The sequence below is a fragment of the Pediculus humanus genome, genomic scaffold (genome assembly GCF_000006295.1).
Source record: "Pediculus humanus corporis 1103172107402 genomic scaffold, whole genome shotgun sequence".
NCBI classification, from domain to species: domain Eukaryota; kingdom Metazoa; phylum Arthropoda; class Insecta; order Psocodea; family Pediculidae; genus Pediculus; species Pediculus humanus.
Window position 1 is genome coordinate 3,199 of NW_002987027.1, and position 19,893 is coordinate 23,091.

General features: G+C 22.8%; 3 protein-coding genes across 3 annotated transcripts in view; all 3 read left to right on the top strand.

Annotated features, from left to right (window-relative positions):
* Positions 1-81: 81 nt before the first annotated feature.
* On the top strand, positions 82-989 carry Phum_PHUM051400 (uncharacterized protein; the record flags this gene model as incomplete). The annotated part of the gene is made up of 4 exons (XM_002423296.1): positions 82-233; positions 321-378; positions 455-636; positions 914-989. The coding sequence occupies 4 exons, from the start codon at positions 82-84 to the stop codon at positions 987-989; spliced, it is 468 nt and encodes a 155-aa protein (XP_002423341.1).
* Positions 990-12,523: 11,534 nt separating this feature from the next.
* Positions 12,524-13,154, top strand: Phum_PHUM051410 (uncharacterized protein; the record flags this gene model as incomplete). The annotated part of the gene is made up of 2 exons (XM_002423297.1): positions 12,524-13,094; positions 13,144-13,154. 2 exons carry the CDS (start codon positions 12,524-12,526, stop codon positions 13,152-13,154), a joined length of 582 nt encoding a protein of 193 aa, XP_002423342.1.
* A 2,966-nt stretch (positions 13,155-16,120) lies between these two features.
* The window catches only part of Phum_PHUM051420 (uncharacterized protein), a gene marked incomplete at both ends in the record, with an annotated part of 4,683 nt that continues 910 nt past the window's right edge, over positions 16,121-19,893 (top strand). Inside the window, 6 exons of the mRNA XM_002423298.1 lie at positions 16,121-16,124; positions 16,168-16,286; positions 16,370-16,537; positions 17,427-17,606; positions 17,738-19,338; positions 19,416-19,537. Of these exons, the coding sequence (XP_002423343.1) occupies positions 16,121-16,124; positions 16,168-16,286; positions 16,370-16,537; positions 17,427-17,606; positions 17,738-19,338; positions 19,416-19,537 (2,194 nt within the window). The remainder of the gene's footprint in view (positions 16,125-16,167; positions 16,287-16,369; positions 16,538-17,426; positions 17,607-17,737; positions 19,339-19,415; positions 19,538-19,893) is intronic.

Genomic DNA, 19,893 nt, shown 5'->3' on the forward strand with positions numbered 1-19,893 from the left:
TGGTCAGTATTTAATATCTCGTTTATTATTTATATTGTTTTGTAATATCTGACGAAATTTACAATAATAATAATGATAATAATGTTGTGTATTACAGCGTCTGCATTAAGAGGAGTGGGAATTCAACATGCTCAGGTACGCTCTGCTTTCCCATCAGCTGCAACACTTGCCGCTGCTGGTCTTGTAAGGCCGACTTTGTCACACGCAGCTGCTGCACTTCATGGTTTTACGCCGTAATTATTATTATTATTATCATTATATTTTTCTTTCAGGATTTATTTTTCAAATCATTAACGCAAACCTTATTTTTTTTATTCTAGGGTTTACTATGACACATTTTTAGCCGCACAAGCAGCTGACCCAAGTTACCGACTTCAGGTATATATATATATATTTGTTAAGCATAATCATTTCTGCAAATCGATTGTAAACTGTTTTTTTTTTTTTGTTTTAGGCCGCTGCAGCCGCTGCAGCAGCTGCAGCTTCACCGTTGCTGAAAACTCCTTTATCTACTCAAGCTCAACAAGCTAGTTATGCGGCAGCAGCAAGTTACACGGCAGTTGCTGCCAGAGCTTATGGAGCTGCAGCCGCTGCTGCCGCTGCACAACCTGTTGCAGGATATGCCGCGGTCACCGGGTAATTACATAAATTTAATTTAATTTTTTTATTTTTTTTTTATTAAAATATTTTCCTTTTCTCTGACACATCCTGACATTTTTATTTTTATTCCAGAATTTCCTGAATGTTTTTAAATGAAGTCCGCACGCAGCCTTACCTTGTTTTTTTTTTTTTTTACTTTCCTTTTTCATTAGTAGTCATACCTACGACCACCTTATTAAAAAAAATAATTTATATTTCGATTTAAAAAAAAAAATTAATAAATTTTAATTTCATGCTAAAAAAAAAATAAAAGGTACGGAAGGGATTTTGCCGAGCCTTACCTTGCCAGTCACAGCATCGGACCCGTTACGGGTTACGGAGTGAGTTGAAATTTTTTTTTTCTTTTCGATTTTTTATATTTAAACAAATAATAAAAAAGTCTCAACGAATGAACCAAAAAAATATTTTTTTTTAAATAAAATTTCAGGCTGCCGTTTACAGAAGTGGATACAACAGATTCGCACCTTATTAAAAAAAAAAAAAAAAAAAAAAATGAACCAAATTTCGCAACGAGTACATGACAAGGTCTTGCCAAAAAAACAAAACAAAAAAAAAAAAAAAGAAGAAGATATTTTGTTGTACAAATAGGTATTAAATATTATTTCTAATGATAGTTGGTAATAATTTATCATATCTGAAATATTCATAATTAATCATCATCATTATTATCATATACTATTTTAAGTCATTTTTTTTTTTTCTGTTCATTTCATTTCTCCATTTTTTAAATTTTTAATCATAAAACGTGTAATCTAAATTACATTTGGTTAATGGATTATTATTTTTAATTAAAATATTTTAGTACAAACAAAAAAAAAAATTACATAAAAAAGTTATAAATAAAGGTTAATAATTTTCATTGAATAGTGCAAAAAAAATAGATTTATGTATGTATGTATGTATTTGCACGATTTCATTAAAAAAATTTTTCCCAAATGATGAGTAGCAGTAGTAGTATATTGTGGTCATTTAGTAAAAAAAAAAAAAAAAAAAATGAAAATTTTGTATCAATATAAACTGTGTGCTATTGAACTGGTTAAAAATAAAATGAAATGATACGAGAAAATTAGAGACCGAAATCTAATATAGATACGTAGTAATCGGAAAATATATATATATATATATATATACGTTAGACATTTTTAAAATCTTTTACATTATCAAATTTAATTTTTATGTTTAAAATTTTTACATGACACAAAATATAACTAAATAATTTTTGTAAAATTAAAAAAAGAAAAAAAGGTAGAAATTATTAGCTCTGATTAATTTTTTTGTTTGTTTTTCGATACGTAATAATGAAATGGGAAAGAAAAACAAACAAACAAACAAACGAAATTTTTTTAGTTTGGTTGTTTTTAAATTTATAAAATGCATCACTAAATTTTTTTTTTTGTTACGGTTGTTAACCCTGACAAACAACAACCAAATTTTAAATTTTAGTTTTATTTAGTTTTTTTTTCTACCTTTTTTTTTTAAAAAAAAAAAAAAAATCACGTTCATGGGGCTATTATTATGTTTATTAATTTGTAAATCATTTTTTGTTTTTGGTAGCTGTAAAAAATGAATAAATGGAAAATTTACTGCATTTAATTAATTAAATAAGCATCACGAAAATGCATGACATGCACACATTTTTTTTCGGGGAGGGGGGGAGGGTTCAAAGTAAAATTTTCATATATATTTAGCTCTCTATAAAATTTATTGTTGTAAATTATTCTTTAACAAAAAAATCTTTTTCAATCGTGTAATTTCAGGCTTATTAATCAATTAAATTATACACGTGTGTGTGTGCGCGCATGCGCGTGCACGTGTCTGTACATATATATTTTAAATCAAATGATTATTATTAAATATAATAATTACAGCCCCCTACCTCTCACGTAGGTAAAAAAAATTTTTTTTTTTCTCTCTCTCTCCATTTTAACTAAATTTTTGTATTATTTTAGTTTAGTTTTTTATTAGAATCACTTGAGAGGATTATTATTATTATTTATTAAAAATTTAAAATCTGAAACCAGAAAATAAATATATAATGATATATATATGTGTAATCTTACCAATGTTTTTTTATTTTTATTTTTGTTGTTGTCGAATCAATGAAATCATTATTATTATTATTATTATTTACAAATGAAATCACGTGGCAGACATTATTATTATTTTAGATTTTATAATTAAAGTATTTAATTATCATGTATAACTATATTTTCGTTCAAAAAAAAAAAAAAAAGAAAACAAATTATTAGAATTTATCCGAACGTAATTATTATTATTATTATTTATTTATTATTATTATTATTATTATTATTATTAAATATTTTTATATTCGAAAAAAAAATTTTTTTTTTAGCAGCAGCATTAGTTTTTTTTAATGAAATAATTATTTTAATAATTATTGTATTTATATTTTACGATAAATTATTATTATTATTTTTTTTTTTTATATTTAATTTATAAAATAATTTATTATAATAATAATATGATGATGATGATGATGAATTTGATGATTTAAGCGTGACATTTTTATTACATAAGAATAATAATAATAATTATTATTATTATTATTATTATTTTAAAGGATTTATTAAAAATTAAATTTATTTATTTGATTTTATTATAATAAAGATAAAATGAAGTTCAAGTTGAAGAACAATATGGATTTTAATAATTATTTTTTATTTAATTATAAATAATTCGAATAATGATATTAATTTACGTGTTTATATATTTTATAATAATAATAATAATAAGTATTGAGAGTAAGAATTTCGTTTTCATATTTTAAATTAATTAATTAAATGCTCAAATGTTATCCAATTGGAAACATTATTTCACTTTTTTTTTATGTTTTTTTCGTTTTTTCAGTTTTTAAATTTTAAAATTATTATAAAACTTTTTTATTAAAAAGGAAAGGAGAAGGAAAGCACAAAATACACGTGTTTAAAAAAAAAAAAAAATTACATTTTGACACGTGTGTGTGTGTGTAAATAATTGTTTGTTTTTTTTTTTAATAATACTTGTACGAAACGCAACATTTTAAATCTTTAATAATTTGTAATTATTATTATTATTTTTTTTTTTTTTAAATTATAAATTGTTTCAATGGTAAAAATTAAGTATTTAAAAAAAAAAAAATAATAATAATAATAATAATAATTCTCATGTTTTTAAGCAAATTATTTATTTTTTAAAAAGGAAGCACAAATTTTTTTTCTCGGTAAAATTTAATATAGAAATAAAATTTATTAATGTCACGCACGAAAGCACGCAAAATTAATAAATAAATAAATACGCATTAAAATAATTATTTGTAAATATACATAAATAAAAAAGAAAGAAAAATAAGGAAAAAATTATTAAGTTTATCTATATGATTGTATTCGAACAAAATATCCTACTAGTGTGAACAACAAAAAAAAATAACAAAAACTCATTTAAAAAGAAAATCATGTTAATAATAATGATAATGATAATGATGATAATTTTTTTCGTTTTATGTAATTAAAAATTTAATTATAAATAAATTAAATAAAATAAAATAAAAATATAAAAATTTTCAGCCCCAGTTTGTTTCATTAATGATAAAAATATAATTTTTTTTTTATTAAAGGCCGGGTAAAAAAAAAAAAAAAAAAAAAAAAAAAACGTAATTAGTATTATTATTATTATTATTATTATTATTATTTTATCACGTTCAATGACAATTAATTATACGTGTGTATGTTTTCGATGGTAATACGTGTACGTACAGATAATAATAATAATAATAATGATGGATAGCGAGTAAATAAATATTTTTAAAACAATAATACTCTTCTTTTTATTAAATCATCGTTTTAAATATCGTTTGTTACTCTTATTATTATTATTATTATTATTATTATCATCATTATTATTATTTTTTTAATGTCACAATTTGAGTAGAACATTTCAAGGTTGATATATATACATATATATATATATATATATATTTATAAATATATATATTAAATGTTTTATTTAATGAGATTATTAATTTTTAAATATATTTTTATATATATACATAAATTTTTTTTTTTTTTTATTTTAATTTTAATAATATTAGAATTAGGTGGTTAATGTCAATGTTAATGTAATGTATGACAATTTTATTATTATTATCATTATTATTATTATTAATTTAAAAAAAGAAGAAAAGAAAAAAAAACAAGTTAGATGGATACTCGAAATTTACATTGAATGGTAATTTTATTTAAATAAATAAATAATTTATTTCGAGCTTTATTTAAAACCGACAACATGATTTATCAATAATAAATTTTGTATCATTTTATTATTATTATTATCTGTCTATCTATTTATCTATCTATGTATTTTTTTCTTTCCTTTTTTTTTTAAATGAAATTGTCTTATTGTAATTAACATAAGTGTTGTAATTAATAATTTTAAATCATCGTCTCAATTAATCACGCATATATATATATATATTTGTTTCGTGACGTATTGATTATTATTATTATTATTATTATTATTAATTATTTACGTAAAAAAAAAAAAAAATGTGAAAGATTTTATTGTAATCAAATCAAAAAACTGCCTAAAACAATACAACTACAACTACAATGAAATAAAATTTTATTTTAAAAAAAAAAAACAAAATTTATTTGTAATATTTTCCTTTTATTTTATTGTTTAACTTATTATTATTATTATTATTACGAAGTATATACGTAAGTTGAAATTGAAATAATAATAATAATAATAACGATAATATTTATTTGTTTAAAAAAAATATTATTTTGATGATTATTTCGCTATCGGAAAAAATTATTAATAATTAATTATAAATGAGTTTTTAACGACGAGTAAAAATTTTATTATTATTATTATTATTATTATTATTATTATTATTATATCGGTTATGATAAAAAAAAACAAAAGTTTTTAATTTGATATAAAAAAAAAAAATTAACGTAAGATATATATAATAATTATGGAAAAAGGATTTAATTTTTAGTTTTTTTTTTTTTCATCAACACCACGATGATGATGATGATGATGATTCTGCAAATAAATCTCAAATTATTATCATTATTATTATTATTATTTTTTTTATGTTTTCATTTAACGACATAAATAAATTTTTTTTTATGAAATTTTATTTTGTTTTTTATTTGTAATTGTGGTTTCGTTATATAATTCTAGGTGAAATAAAAAAAAAAAAAAAAAAAAAAAAAAAGAAATTTTAAATGTAAAATAATAATAATAATAAAAATACGTAATTCACCGCAAATATTATTATTATTACTACCGGATTTTTTATAAAAAAAAAAAGATTTTGTGTCAAATAATCAATGACTACTTTATTTATTTATTTATTTTTTTTGATATTAACAAATTAAAATATTTTTAATTTAGTTAATTAGTTTTTGTCTAATTTAAGGACATTTTTTACCATCTCATAATGTTTAATGTAAATCCCCCCCCCCCCAAAAAAAAAAAAATTTTGACGTTGTTTATTTGTTACATTAAGAAGAAAAAAAAAAAAAAACTGGAAGGATAATAATGATGACTATATACACGAGAAAAGAGCGAATTGATCCCTGGAAGTAATTACAGTTAGTCATTTATGTTTCACGTAGTTCGTCACATCATTCGTTCGAACCGATTTACGATTTAACACGAGTTTAATTTTAAAGTTTTATTTATTTTTAATTTTTGTTTAAATTATTTAATTTTTATTTAATTTTATTAATTTTATTTTATTTATTATTATTATTATTGTTAAAAATTTATAATGTTTTCAAACGGAGATTACGATTAAAATTGGATATTTTGTGGATTTTATCACTGTTTTATAAAAAAATACACGGTACGTATGGTGGAATTTATATTTTATTTATATATTTTTACGTTAATTTTATTTAAAATCGACTTTAATAAATTTTATTAAATTTTAACAATAAATATTAATAAATATTGAAATAATGAAAAAAAAAAAAAAATTCTTTGGAATAATTATAATTTTTACATACCTTTGGATTATATTCTTATAACTTTGGATTTATTTTTTATTTTTTTTTTTTGTTTTATTTTATTCGAAATAATTTTTTTAAATTTACAAAATTTTAAAATAAAATTATTAATTTTTAATTTAATTCGTTTTATTTTTAAATAATCATTTTTTAAAAATATTTTGCGTAATTTATAGTAATTCCGTGTGGCCATTTTATTTTAAATACGAACGTTCCTCGCATTTCAAATTTTTAAATTGTTGCGCCAAAATTATTTTTGTCGCAAAATGAGAAATGTCGTTATATTACTTTATGACAAATATGGCGCGCTTCGGTTGCATTATTCGTGGGAAAATAACGTTTAACAAGTAAGATCTATTAGATTATATATATTTTATATGATTGAATAATATATATTTATTTATTTTAATTAATGTTTTGCTATTAATGATATTTTTACAAATGGTTTGTTTGCGTAGCTTAAAAAATTAACCTTGATTTAGAATAAGCCGCACCTTTCTCCTACATATCTTTGATTCTGTAGGACGGTTGTAGGAGTTGTCGTTCTTGAACCGTTTATTTATCCAAAACATTATTGATTGAATTGATTTCAGAAATGTGTGACACATTTTCACACAAAATATTACTTCTGATGATGTGAAACAAAAACCAAATTAAAATAATATATGATTGCCTTAGCAAACTTTTTTGTAAAATTAATAATTCAAAAACACAAAGGGGTTTAGGGGTATGAAAAATAAGTTAAACAATTCTTTGATACAAATAGTATAATTGTATAAAGAGTTAAAAATGTTGTAATTTATTGTTGATGACATTATTTTTTTTGCTTTTATAAAAAACTCTCATGGAAACAATAATTAAATACTTTTTGCAAAACTTAGTTTTTAAACAAACAAATTGAAAAATTTGAAAACAAGTTAAAATATAAGTTTTTTTTTTTTTAAAATAACATAATTAACATGTTAATGTAACAAAATAATAATAACAGTTTTTGTTTGCACAATGAATTTCAAAATTTTTTTTAGCACAATCATAAAAATCACCAGAGGGATATGACAAAAATTAAAATTTATTAAAAAAAAACTATACATGGGAGTTTTTTTTTATTTTAATCAAACTAACATTGGAAATTTTTAAAAACAATGAGGTTAGTTACTACCTAATAAAATTAATCAATGCTAATTAATAATATTAATTAAAAAAAAAAAAAAAGAAAAAGAAAAAGTGATTGTCATGGTTCTTTGCTTTAATAAAAGTTAAAGATTAGAATCTTTCTACTACTACCCTCATCAATTTTTTTTTTTTTTTTATTTCTTCTCCGTTATTTATCACAATAACTATATATATATTTAGATATTGCGTGGAGGTCAATTACTTTGTTTTTTTTTTTTTTTTTTATAAAGCCAAACCTCAATAATAAAAATCTATTGTTTCTTCACCCAATGTTGTTTATCAACAAAGAATTTTTATTGTCAATCTCAAACCACTGCGCAACTTACCATCATCAATAAATTAGTATTCACCATGCAAAAAAAAAAAAAAAAAATTCATTCGACCACATCGGTAACTCATCGTTAACCCACTCATTCGTTAAAAAACTTTTTTTTTTTTTTGTTTCTTTTTTCTATATAATAATAATTATTGCAAAAAAAAAAAAAAAAAAAAAAAAAAAAACCAAACAAAATAAACCGTCAAAACAAATATAATCTCTCTTGTATTTAAAAAAAAAAAATTTCATGCATCATTATACACTTTTATTGATATTTGGGTTAACTCAATCAAAAACAAAAAATACCTAAAAAAAATTTATAAATACCTTAATACCTTAAATTTATAAAACCTTCCAAGTTTTGTTTTTGTATAACAAAAAAAGAATTTGAGATTTTCTTTTTAATAAAAAAAAAATAGATGGTATAGATTTTAACTGTGTATTTTTTTTGACATTGGCATTATTTTGTGAATGAATGAATGAATGAATGAATATTTTAGTTTACCATCATTGGAAATGTTTTAACATGATTATCATCAATAATACATGATTGGCGTAACTCCAGATATATATAAAAAAAAAAAAAATTTTCTTAGAAGAATGACATGTTCAAACAAAATTAGATATTGCCACTACATGTAGGCTCTAACTAAACATAATTAAATTTTTTTTTTAAATGAATAAAAATTAATTAAATTACTTAATATTTAAATATAATAATAAATAATAGCAAAACATATTTTTATTTAATTTAAAATAATATATATATATATATATATATATATATTGAACATTTTGTTTTTTAATACATCAATATGTATATTATTAAGTATTTAAGTTTAAATAGACGGTCCTCGTTATTATACAGATGTGAAGGAAGTATTCAAGGACGGATTTTTTACGGTGACTTAAATACAAAAAGGTGTGGCTAATATTGCAAAAGACAGGAAATGGAATTTTTTTCTTTTTTAAATGATTTTATAAATTCAGATTTTTTTTTTTTTTTTTTAAAAACAAGGCGCAAAACATAACACAAAACACAATCTGATTAAAAAAAGAAAATTTGTTGTTTTTTTTTTTTTATTGTAGGATTATAGAGATAAATTAGAGTAGTTTTTAAAGAAGGCGGTGATTTTTAAGAGTTCGATGATCTCTCTATGTAGGTGTTTACGTTACCTTTTTTATTTTTTTTTATTTTATTTTATTTTCCTTCCGAGCTTTTGTTTAACATATATAAATAAATAATTTTATACAAAATAATAATAATAATAATAAAATTATCTATAACTTAAACTAATCGGTAATAAATATTATAATGCGTAACAAAATTAAAAAAGGTCAAATTTTTATTATTATTATTATTATTAATTAAAAAGGCGTTATTAAAATACTTAATAATAACATTTATTAAAAAACAATTATTATTATTATTATTATTATTATTATTATTATTATTATTATTATTATTATTATTATTATGTAGAAATGTAAAAAAATGTTTTAATTAAAATCATTTACCTAGATATTAATAACGAACATTCTTTTATTGAGTTATTTTTTTTGTTACATAATTTTAAAAGTTTTTATTACGTTTATATTACGATTTTATGTATATATATCTATGTATTATTAATAGAAATTATTAATTTTTTAAAAAATAGGTTTATTTTTATTGCATTTTAAATCGATTATAATGTATTTTTTAATTAACTAAAATTTACACAATTTTTTTTTTGTTTCGAAGTAACTGGAAAAAAAAAATTAATTTAACGACGACTACGTAGAATTTTAAATGATTGAACAAATTTTTATTTATTTACTTTATGAAAAAAATATTTTATTAAATCCTACATAATTTATTAAAAAAAAAAAAAACAGGAGTGTCTTATTAAATTGAAATCAATACTAAATAAATTTCAAAATTTTTTTTTTTTATAATAAAAAATTTTTGCGAAGGTTTTGTTTGTTTGTTATACGTATAAAGAATGAATGAATTTTTATATATATTGTGTAATTTTTTATATTTAATGATAATGATAATATGATATTGTGTAAAAACTAAAAATTTTTTTTTTTTTTTTTTTTGTTATTATATACGTCAATATTAATTTCAATAACTAAAGAATTTTAAATAAAAAAAATTAATTTCCAAGTAATTTTTAGTCATTTGTTTATTTATAAAAAAGGAAAAGGAAAATTAATTAGTACATGAAGAAAAAAATAATAATAATAATAATTTAATTTGAATTTTTTTTTTAATTATCGAACCATTTAAAATAAAACATCAAATACGTTACAAAAAAAAAAAATTTTTTTATTATTATTATAAATTACGTAATTAAAAAAACTATTTGAAAATCGTAAAATCACAAACGAAATAATAATAATAATTTCTTTTCGTTCGCAGGAAAAAATTTAAGCAATAATAATAATGATGGAAATAAGTGAAAAAAATTCACCGGATCCTCAAGTTAATAATAACGAAATGGATATAATAAAAAATAACAACGAATTGGTAAGTTTTTATTTATTTATTTATTAAAATAGAAATGCTTTGAAACCCCCCCCCACCCACATAAACTACTTTTATATTATAACTATATTAGGAAACGTACGATCCTGCCGGTTATATTATTTAATTATTATTAAATAAAATATTTATTGTAAAAAAAAAAAAAAAAACTCAATAATAGTAATAATAATAACTATGCTATGAAATTTTTTTTTTATTTTATTGTGTTACATAAATTCTTATTTATATATATAAATTTATTTATTTAAACAAAGAAAGATGAAAAGAAAATCTTTTAAGTTTTTTTTTATGTGAGGAGAAAGCCACAACATCATCATCATCATTTTATTAATAATGTTTTGACAATGGTTGTTACGTCATCAAACAAAAAAAAATTAAATGTAGAATAATTAATTTCAGAAAAAAATTTTAATTTGCATTTTTTTTTGTAATTAATTAATTAATTAATTGAAGTAGTAATTTTGATTAGGTAACTAATATATTCGTTTGTTGTTGTTGTTGTTTGTTTTGTGTGGGGGGAGTGGGAGGGGTATTTAAAAAAATGATTTTCTTTCGAATAAACAATTTAATAATGGAGCGTTTAATTAATTAATAGTTTGTTTGGAAAAAAAAAATTTTGATTGATTGATTGATTGATTGACTGATGTGATGTTTAGAAGCCGTAAAAAAAAAATTTCAAAATAAAAATTATTGGGTTAAGAAAAAAATGAAAAAAAAATTTCTTTTTATTGTTATTTAATTAAATTTAAGTTTGATAAAAGATGGCGGTGGTTTTTTGTTTATGAGTGAGGGGAGGGGGGGGATGTGAAGTAAACAGAAAATAATTTATTATTAAAATTAATTTTTTTTTTTTGTTTAATAAAAACATGGTCGACAAATTATTAAAAATAAAAAAATTTTCGAATGGAGATTTAACGATCGTGTATTAAAAAGTGAAAAAGGATTGAAAACGATTTTTTTTTTTTTTTTTACAATGTTTAAACCCTGTAATTTTAAAAAGTTTTTTTTTTTTTTATCCAAATTTAAAAAATTTTAAAATTTTAAGTAAAAAAAAAAAAAAAAAAATTGCCACAGTGAAGATTGAAAGTATTTTAACGTTTATCGTCATGAACCCAGCAGAATACTTCAAACCTACGCCTGAATGACTGGGAAAAAAAAAAATATATATAAAAGAAAGAGATAGATAGAAGAAACCTACTGGAGAGAGAGAGGGAAATATTTAAAGAAAGGTGGGGGAAAACACCTGAAAAAAAAAAAAAAAGAAAAAAAGAATCGTGATGCCAAATAAGACAACTTTAGTATTTCTTTAGTTCGGAGGCAAGACGTGGGCGAGTTTATTGGTTTTTTAAAGCGGGTTGTTCGGAATGTTTTCCCACTTCAGAAGTTGGTAAAAGTGGGCGTCGTTTTTTTTTTTTTTTTTTTTTTCTAATTCGAAAACTGATAAGCACACTAAATTTAGGTAATGTAAACGAAAAATTTTTGTTAATGCTATCAAAATAAAAAAAAAAAAAAAAAAAACACAGGTGCGGGTTGTTAAACCGTCGGTTTTCCACATGAATATTTATTTTTATTATAAAAATTAGGTTTGGAACAATTTTTATTTAAAAAAAAATATATTTATATCTACATCCATATGGATTTTATATTTTTTTATTCGTTATATTGATTTTAATGCAATGACAACGTCGTGAGATTCCATTACGACAAAAATTTGATAAGATTTAAAAGTAAATTTTTTTTTTACATTGGAATAACACCAAATGCAGTTTGCAGTTTTATATAAACACAAACCATCTTAAAAAAAAAGTAAATTAAACGTTCAGGATGGTTGTAATTGTTATTAGGGCACAGCCCAAAGACTCAGATGAGGAACATTATTCTTCGAGGACGAGGAGTTACGTAGTTGAAAATCCAAATCAAGTTTTTGCATCGAGCCGATGCGAAATCTATGACGAAAGTGAGTCGTGGCCTTCATCGCACGATTCCGAATTGAATGCAAACTCAGAAAATAAACTCGTTAATGGAAATCGAATGTTATGCAATAAAAATGTCGAAACAACGTTTGTTTGGCATTCGGATCTAGATAATTCATACGTACGGGGGGTCGCAGAGAAATTACCTTACGAACCAGCAAGGAACGACCATCGTTTAGATTCCCCAATGTCAAAAGACAGCGGATTCAGTGATAGAATAACCACCAATGGTAACAAAACAAAGAATTTTAATAAACTATACGAATCGGATAGCGAAAAGTTTTTAAGGCAGGGTCGTTTTCGTACTTCCCCACTAACAGCACAAGTCAATTGTCGGAATGTCGATAATAATAATACCGTTGCTTATCTTTCTTGCTCTTCGCAGGTCGATCCTGAGGATTCGATAACAACGACAAAAGAAGGTAAGCAAAAACTCATTTTAATATTTTATTATTATTTAAATCCGTTAAGTCCGTTTTTAAACTAATATTGTACGGGATGAACACAATCGAACATTAGCGTTTCGTTTGAATCCTTTGAACTAACCTTCTAATGTTTGTCTATAAAATTTACACTTTTTTAAATTCAAATTCCCTGGACTTTGAACTCATTAAATTATTTATTTCCTGAGCCCTTACTTGTGTTTCCTTCATGCATCCTTCACGACCTTGTCTCATTTAGATGGTATACTAAATCAATGCCCTTAATAAGTTGACAAAGAGTCCATTGTCAACGAAAAAACCTGAATTTAAACCTTATCAGAATGAATAAAATCTATAAAAAACCGGGCGACCAAGAGTGATAATTATTTTTATCAATTAAGGTTTTTTTTCTTTTGCGAAAAATAAATTAATACACCTGATTTATGTCGTTATTTGTTACTCTATGACAATATATTATCATAGAATAAGTGCTAACAATAACTTTCGTACGTATTTCGTTGAATTTAACTCGTCAACTCGTCACTTTAAATTTTTTTTTCCCTCTTTTATTTTTAGTTGATTCGTTACATTTAATTAAAATGATTTAATTTAGTTTAACGCGCCGACATTTTACAAAAAAAAAAAAAAAAAATTTAAACAAATCCGCGTTTAAACATACAATTAATGGCAGCAAGGCTAGTGGCATTTAAACAGAAAAAAAAAAAAAAAAACTTGTTACATCACATAATTAGTCTGATCTGAAAATCTGATTAATAAAATAAAAAAAAACCTTGTGTTAATTACAAATTTAAAAAAAAAAAAAAAAATGCGTCGTCGTTTTTTTATTATTGTCGTTAATTTTTTAAATAATAATAATAATAATAATAATAATAATTTTTAATCGTTTACAAAAAAATTAAATTTAGTTTAGTGTTTGGCTGGAAAATAAAAATCGTTTAGTATTCCGAAAGAGGAGGGAAAATAAATTTAAAAACCAACAAATAAAAATATTTTGAAAGAGTTACGTACGTACGTGGTTGTAGAAAAAAAAAAATGAAGGATTCGTTTCGCACGACGTACGTATTTATTGACACGTCTGCCACCATATTTGTTTTTTTTTTTTTTTTCGTTAATCGTGTTTTTATTTTTATTTAAATTTGAATCGCGTAAACGCACACACACACACAATAAATTAATTAAATAAAATTATCGTTAATTAATTCTATTTAAGAAAAATTAATTATTTACTCTATGATTTTCGTAAACAATAAATAATAATAATAATATTATAGTTTCGGGAAAATTTTTCGTATTATAACGAAGAGAAACAAAGATGGACGAACGATACTTTTTTTAAAATAATTATAATTTTTAATAGAATTCGATTTGTTTTACTCTATTAATTAAATTTTTTAATTTTTCCGTGTCATCCTCTTTAAAAAAAAAAAAAAAAAAAAAAAAGTTATAATGAATTAATCCGTGACGTAATAAAATTATCAAAACAATTCGAAGGATTGAACAAGAAAATCGACGCCATATTGAATAAAACAAATAAATTAATTGAGAGACTAAAAAGAAAATTTAACGTTTTCCGGTTTTTCTTTTTTGTATATCATTTATTTATAAAAAAAAAAAGAAAACAAAACGGTTTTGAAAAACAAACAAAAAGTTAAATATATAAATAAATAAAATGTTCAGGTACAGTAATTATTTATTAAAATGCATAATAACTGTTTCTTTCGATAAAAAAAAAAAAAAAAAAAATGAATTCCAAGTAGGTTAACAAAAAAAAGCTTTAAGGAATAATATAAAAGCTTTATTTTTAAAATAAATGAAAGGAAAAATTAAAGAATTAGTCATTATAAGGTAGTACAATATGAGTAACAAACAACACCATAAACAGGTTATATTTAAAATGGCCATGAAAATAAAAAAAGCAAGAAAAATGTTTTTTTTTTAAAGACCTTCGTTCGGTAAAACTACAAAAGTCACAAAAGACATTTAAGGAAATTAATTTTTTATATAAATGAAAATTATTAAAAGTTTATCCGCGTATGAAACTCACTAAGAATAATTTAATGGCGGAATATATAAAAATGATATGGACCGTGATAATTAAAAAATAAAATTTTAGACATTTTCCTGAGTTTTTTTTTTAGTAATTTTTCCACCGACCACTCGTCCAACTCATTTTAACACTTTTCTTTTTATTACCCATCACGAAAAAAAATTTTTTAATTATATATAAATTAATCGATTAAAATTTATTATAAAGTTTCCGGAAAGTACCGGAAGTATTTTTATTTGCGATCATTTAATGACGTCACGTTAATTTTTTTTTGTAGTTCTAAAAACTTACCGTAATAATTTTTTATAGGAGCTTAAAAAGTAAATAAATAAAATTATTTCCTATTTGAAATATTTTTAACGGTTGGTAACACTGAAATAAACATTATGCCAAAATTACTTTCCATTTTGTTTTGACAAAAAAATTTTCTTACTCTATGAAAATGATTTTTCCCAATTATTTATAGTTAATTTCGTTTTTAAAGTTTAAAAAATTTTTTTTTCTTTTTTGTTTTAATAAATTTAAGGGTTTCATTTTTCACAAAGTGGTTTTCGGAAAACGTTTTAATTTTTATAGAATCATTAAAAAAAGGTTTTAATAATAATAAAATAAATAAATAAAAAAAATATTAGAGAAAGAAAGAAAGAAAAAAAAAAAAAATTTCCACCGTTTTAAAATTTATTTTTTTTTTTTAATAATTGCAATTTATTATATATTAACCTTGTGAAAAGTTTTTCTTAATAATTTTCCATCCCGTTCGTTATTGAAAGTTTTTCCATGGAATTACACACTTTTTTTTGCTTTTATTATTAAAAAATTGTTTGCTCACATTTTACAAAGTGCTACCACTACATTAACTACTCACTGCGCTTTCATTTTAACATATTTTAACGTTAGGATCAATTTGAAAATTTTTTTTTTTTTTTTTTTTTTGGAAAAAATTCCAAATTACAGAAGAATGGGTAACGAAAAAAAAAATTGAATTGACAACAACGCGACAAATAGAAACAAGAGTTAAACGGCAAGTTGTTTTAGAAGATGGTAAAATCGTCGAAGATTCTGGACCTGTTGTGACAACAAACACAACCGAAGATACAGAAAAACAAGAACACAGTCAAACAGAGGTAATAATTATACCTTAATTTTTTTTATCTTCAAATCTCATCTCTTAAGTGAATATTTTTACACTTTAAAAACTTTTTAACAGCATCGAACGTTAGGAGATGATAATAAACCTGGAGAAACTTGGGTTTCTTTACCACAAGTTCCTGGTTCGATAAAAGAAGTTAAAGAAAAAACAGTTAAAACAAGAGAAGAAATCGAAGAAAGAACGGAAACGGAAGACGTTCAACATTTAGGAGACATTTCCGACGAAGTGAGTTTATTTATTATTTATTCATATATATAAAAACCGTTAATGTCGTTTTCTATAACCATTAAATCTTTTTAAAAAAAAAAAAAATTATTCCACGTAATAAAAATAAAAACAATTTTAATTAATTTAAAGAAATTTTTTTTTAGTTTTTTAAATGCATAAACGGAAAAATACGAAACGAAATAAAAAATAAAAAAAATCGTGAAACATAATAAAAATAAATTATTTCGTGAAAAATAAAAAATAAATAAAAACCGGTTTGAAAACACAAATTCCGACAAATATTTTTTTTTTTAACGTTTATTTTTAAATTTGAACTATGAATAATAATAATAATAATAATTTGCCACTCCTATAAATTATATTTTTTTTGTTATCTTAAAAAAGAAAAAGGTTTTATTTTTCGTTTTCGTTTTTTTTTTTTATAAAGTTGGCAAATAATTTTTAGGTACGAATAAAAAAACAATTATTTTATATAATTATTTATAATCGAAAGTCATGACGAATTTTTTTTTGTTTTTTTTTCGTTTTTTCCCCTCGGAGACTTTAAATTATTTATTATTACGTATTATTATTATTCATTGACCTACTTTCCATACCTAATAAACCTGTTTTATATGTATTTTTGTTTTTAATAATCGTCGAGAAATAAATAAATAAAAACAAACAAACAAACGTAAAATTTTTCCAATAAAATCTATTAGAAAAAAATTTTTTTAAAAACTTTTTAAAAATAATAATAATCTCATGGATGACAAATAAAAATTTGATTCATAAGGAATTGTGTCGCGATAAAAGGTGTTGAAATTAATTTGAAGCATTTTACGATCACAAGTTGGAAAGTAATCGATTGTTTTCCATAGAATAAATAAATTTTTTGTTTAAACAGGGATACATGACGGCGGTTAAATCAGGATCCGAAGATGTCCGACACGCTTTAGAAGTTGTTTCAAATAAAAAAGATTTGGTTCAATTTGCACCTAAAATAATTCATCAAAGTTCAAAGACTAAAAAATTTATTGATACGGAAGATACGACGGAATTAAGTCAAATTCAACCGGATGGAAAAGTTATAAGCGAAACACGAACGAGCAGACTTCACGAAGAGGTTTTTTTTTTTATTATTATTATAATTTTTCTCATTTAAAACAATTCAAAAGATGTGTTTTGTCATACCTTGTTTTTTTTTTTTTGGTTTAGTTGGAAGATAAGGATGTTTCAGACGACGATAGTTCAAACATGTCGAGCATTTGCGAAGCGAGTAAAAAAGAAAATTATCAAAAATTTAAAAAAACAAAAGAACAGGATTTAACGGAATATTTATCGAACGGTAAAAAAATAGGTGAAAAACTTCATTATCAAAATGAAACATCGGAAGCGGAAAAACACGGGGATAATTTTACATTTAACGACGATGATAATAATTCTTTGGCAAAATTAAAAAATATTAAAATGAGATATCAATCGAAAAGTAAATCCCCGTTGGAAAATCAACCGTCAAACAGTTTAAATTATTATAAAAAAAAATTACATAATTTAAATAGCGAAGAAGAAACGAGAAAGGAAGAAACGTCAAAATGGTTGGAACATCATTTCGGAAGCGAATCCACAAAATCATCGAAAGGTTCACAGGATAATTTAGATGACATAGTTCCCTCCTCTCAAAATAGTTTTATTAACGTAACAATGAAATCTCAATTATCTAAAAACGTACCGAGAACAAAATACATAATGAGTTCAGATGACGAAGATGATTTAAATAATTATTTAAATGATAGAGAACCTTATCATTCGTACACTACGAAAAATGACATAAAATACGATAGAAATTACGAATTGAGGGATACAAGAATCGATCCGATTGTTAGAACTGTATCTCCTCCATCTTACCCTAAAACCCATAGTCCGTACCAGACGAAATACCAAAATAAAAGTGTTTACTATGGAATTCCATTAACGAAAACTGAAATAGATGATGATTATTCTTATCATCAAAACGATGATTCCGATGGACAGTATCATCCTACGATCACGAGGCAATATTTATCGGTTTCTCCTCAGAGATCGGATCCCTACGTGCAATTTTCAAATGACGAAAGTATACATTCGTATCATTACGACGATAACCGCGATGAAAGGATAATTAATAAATACGAGGATGACGCGAGGAGGTACGACGATGGTAAAATAAAAAAAGAATACGTTCACGACACGACATATTTGAATAACATACAAAAACAAGATGGGATTAGGTATCCGACACCAACGGATGAAGAATTAACAACGTATCGGGTTCCATTGAATAAAAAACTTTACCAAAGAACACGTTTTGCAGCCGATATTCCACCGCCTCCTCAACCTAAATCCCAGCAGCAGCAGCAACCGCAACAATCAACGACTAAATCCAAAAGTAAAATTGGAGAAAGTTTTCGTAAATTAGTTGGAAAATTAAGATCGAATAGTAACGATCGAAAAAGTAAAAAACGATTAAAAAGTAATAACGAATCAAGATCCCCTTCACCGAAGGAAAACACGTATCAAAATTATAATTCTCTGGATAACTACGGCGCTTTAGTTAATAAAAGCGATACGGAAGAACCAGTTGCACCGCCGAGAACAAAACATAATCAAAATCGATCAAAGGAAGAAAAAACAAAATTCGTACAACGTTATTATTTAGGAGAGGATCCATTTTCCGAATCAATATACGGAAAGGAAAAAGGTTACGATGAAAATGTTTTACCGGGAAAAAAATTTAACGAAAAAGAAAATAAAAAATCGGAAAATGATTTTAAATCGAGGTGATTTTTTATTTAATAAAATTTTTTTTTTTTTTAACGTTTCCACGAATGAATTTTTTCTTTTTGTTGTTGTTCAGAACTCTCGGAAGACTTAGTAAATCAACGGGTCGATTATTTAATCCTGGACCTGTAGAAAATCACGTGATACAAGAGAAAAAAGGTTTTCAAACACTTCCAAGAAAATTTTTTAATGATAGCGGTAAAAAAAATAAAGTAAGTTTTACTTTTTTCTTTAGGTTTTCTTATTTGTTCATTTAAATAAAATTTTATTTTGTGCATCATCATCTATTTGTTTAACGACATTTAAAAAAAAAAAAACTCGAATTATTGTTTTTGACCAAAAAAAAAAAAGGAAATTTTACTTAATAAAATTTTTATTGCATTTCAGGAGTCAGCCAAGCCTTTTTTTCTTTTTTAAGTAGGTTAAGATTCGTTAAAAAATCATGAAATTCAAACGAGGTAGTTGATCTTAAAATAAATATTTTATTTTAATTTCGACTACGACTATTTGACAAAATGGTTTTTTTCTTTCTTTTTCATCATTATTGTTTTATT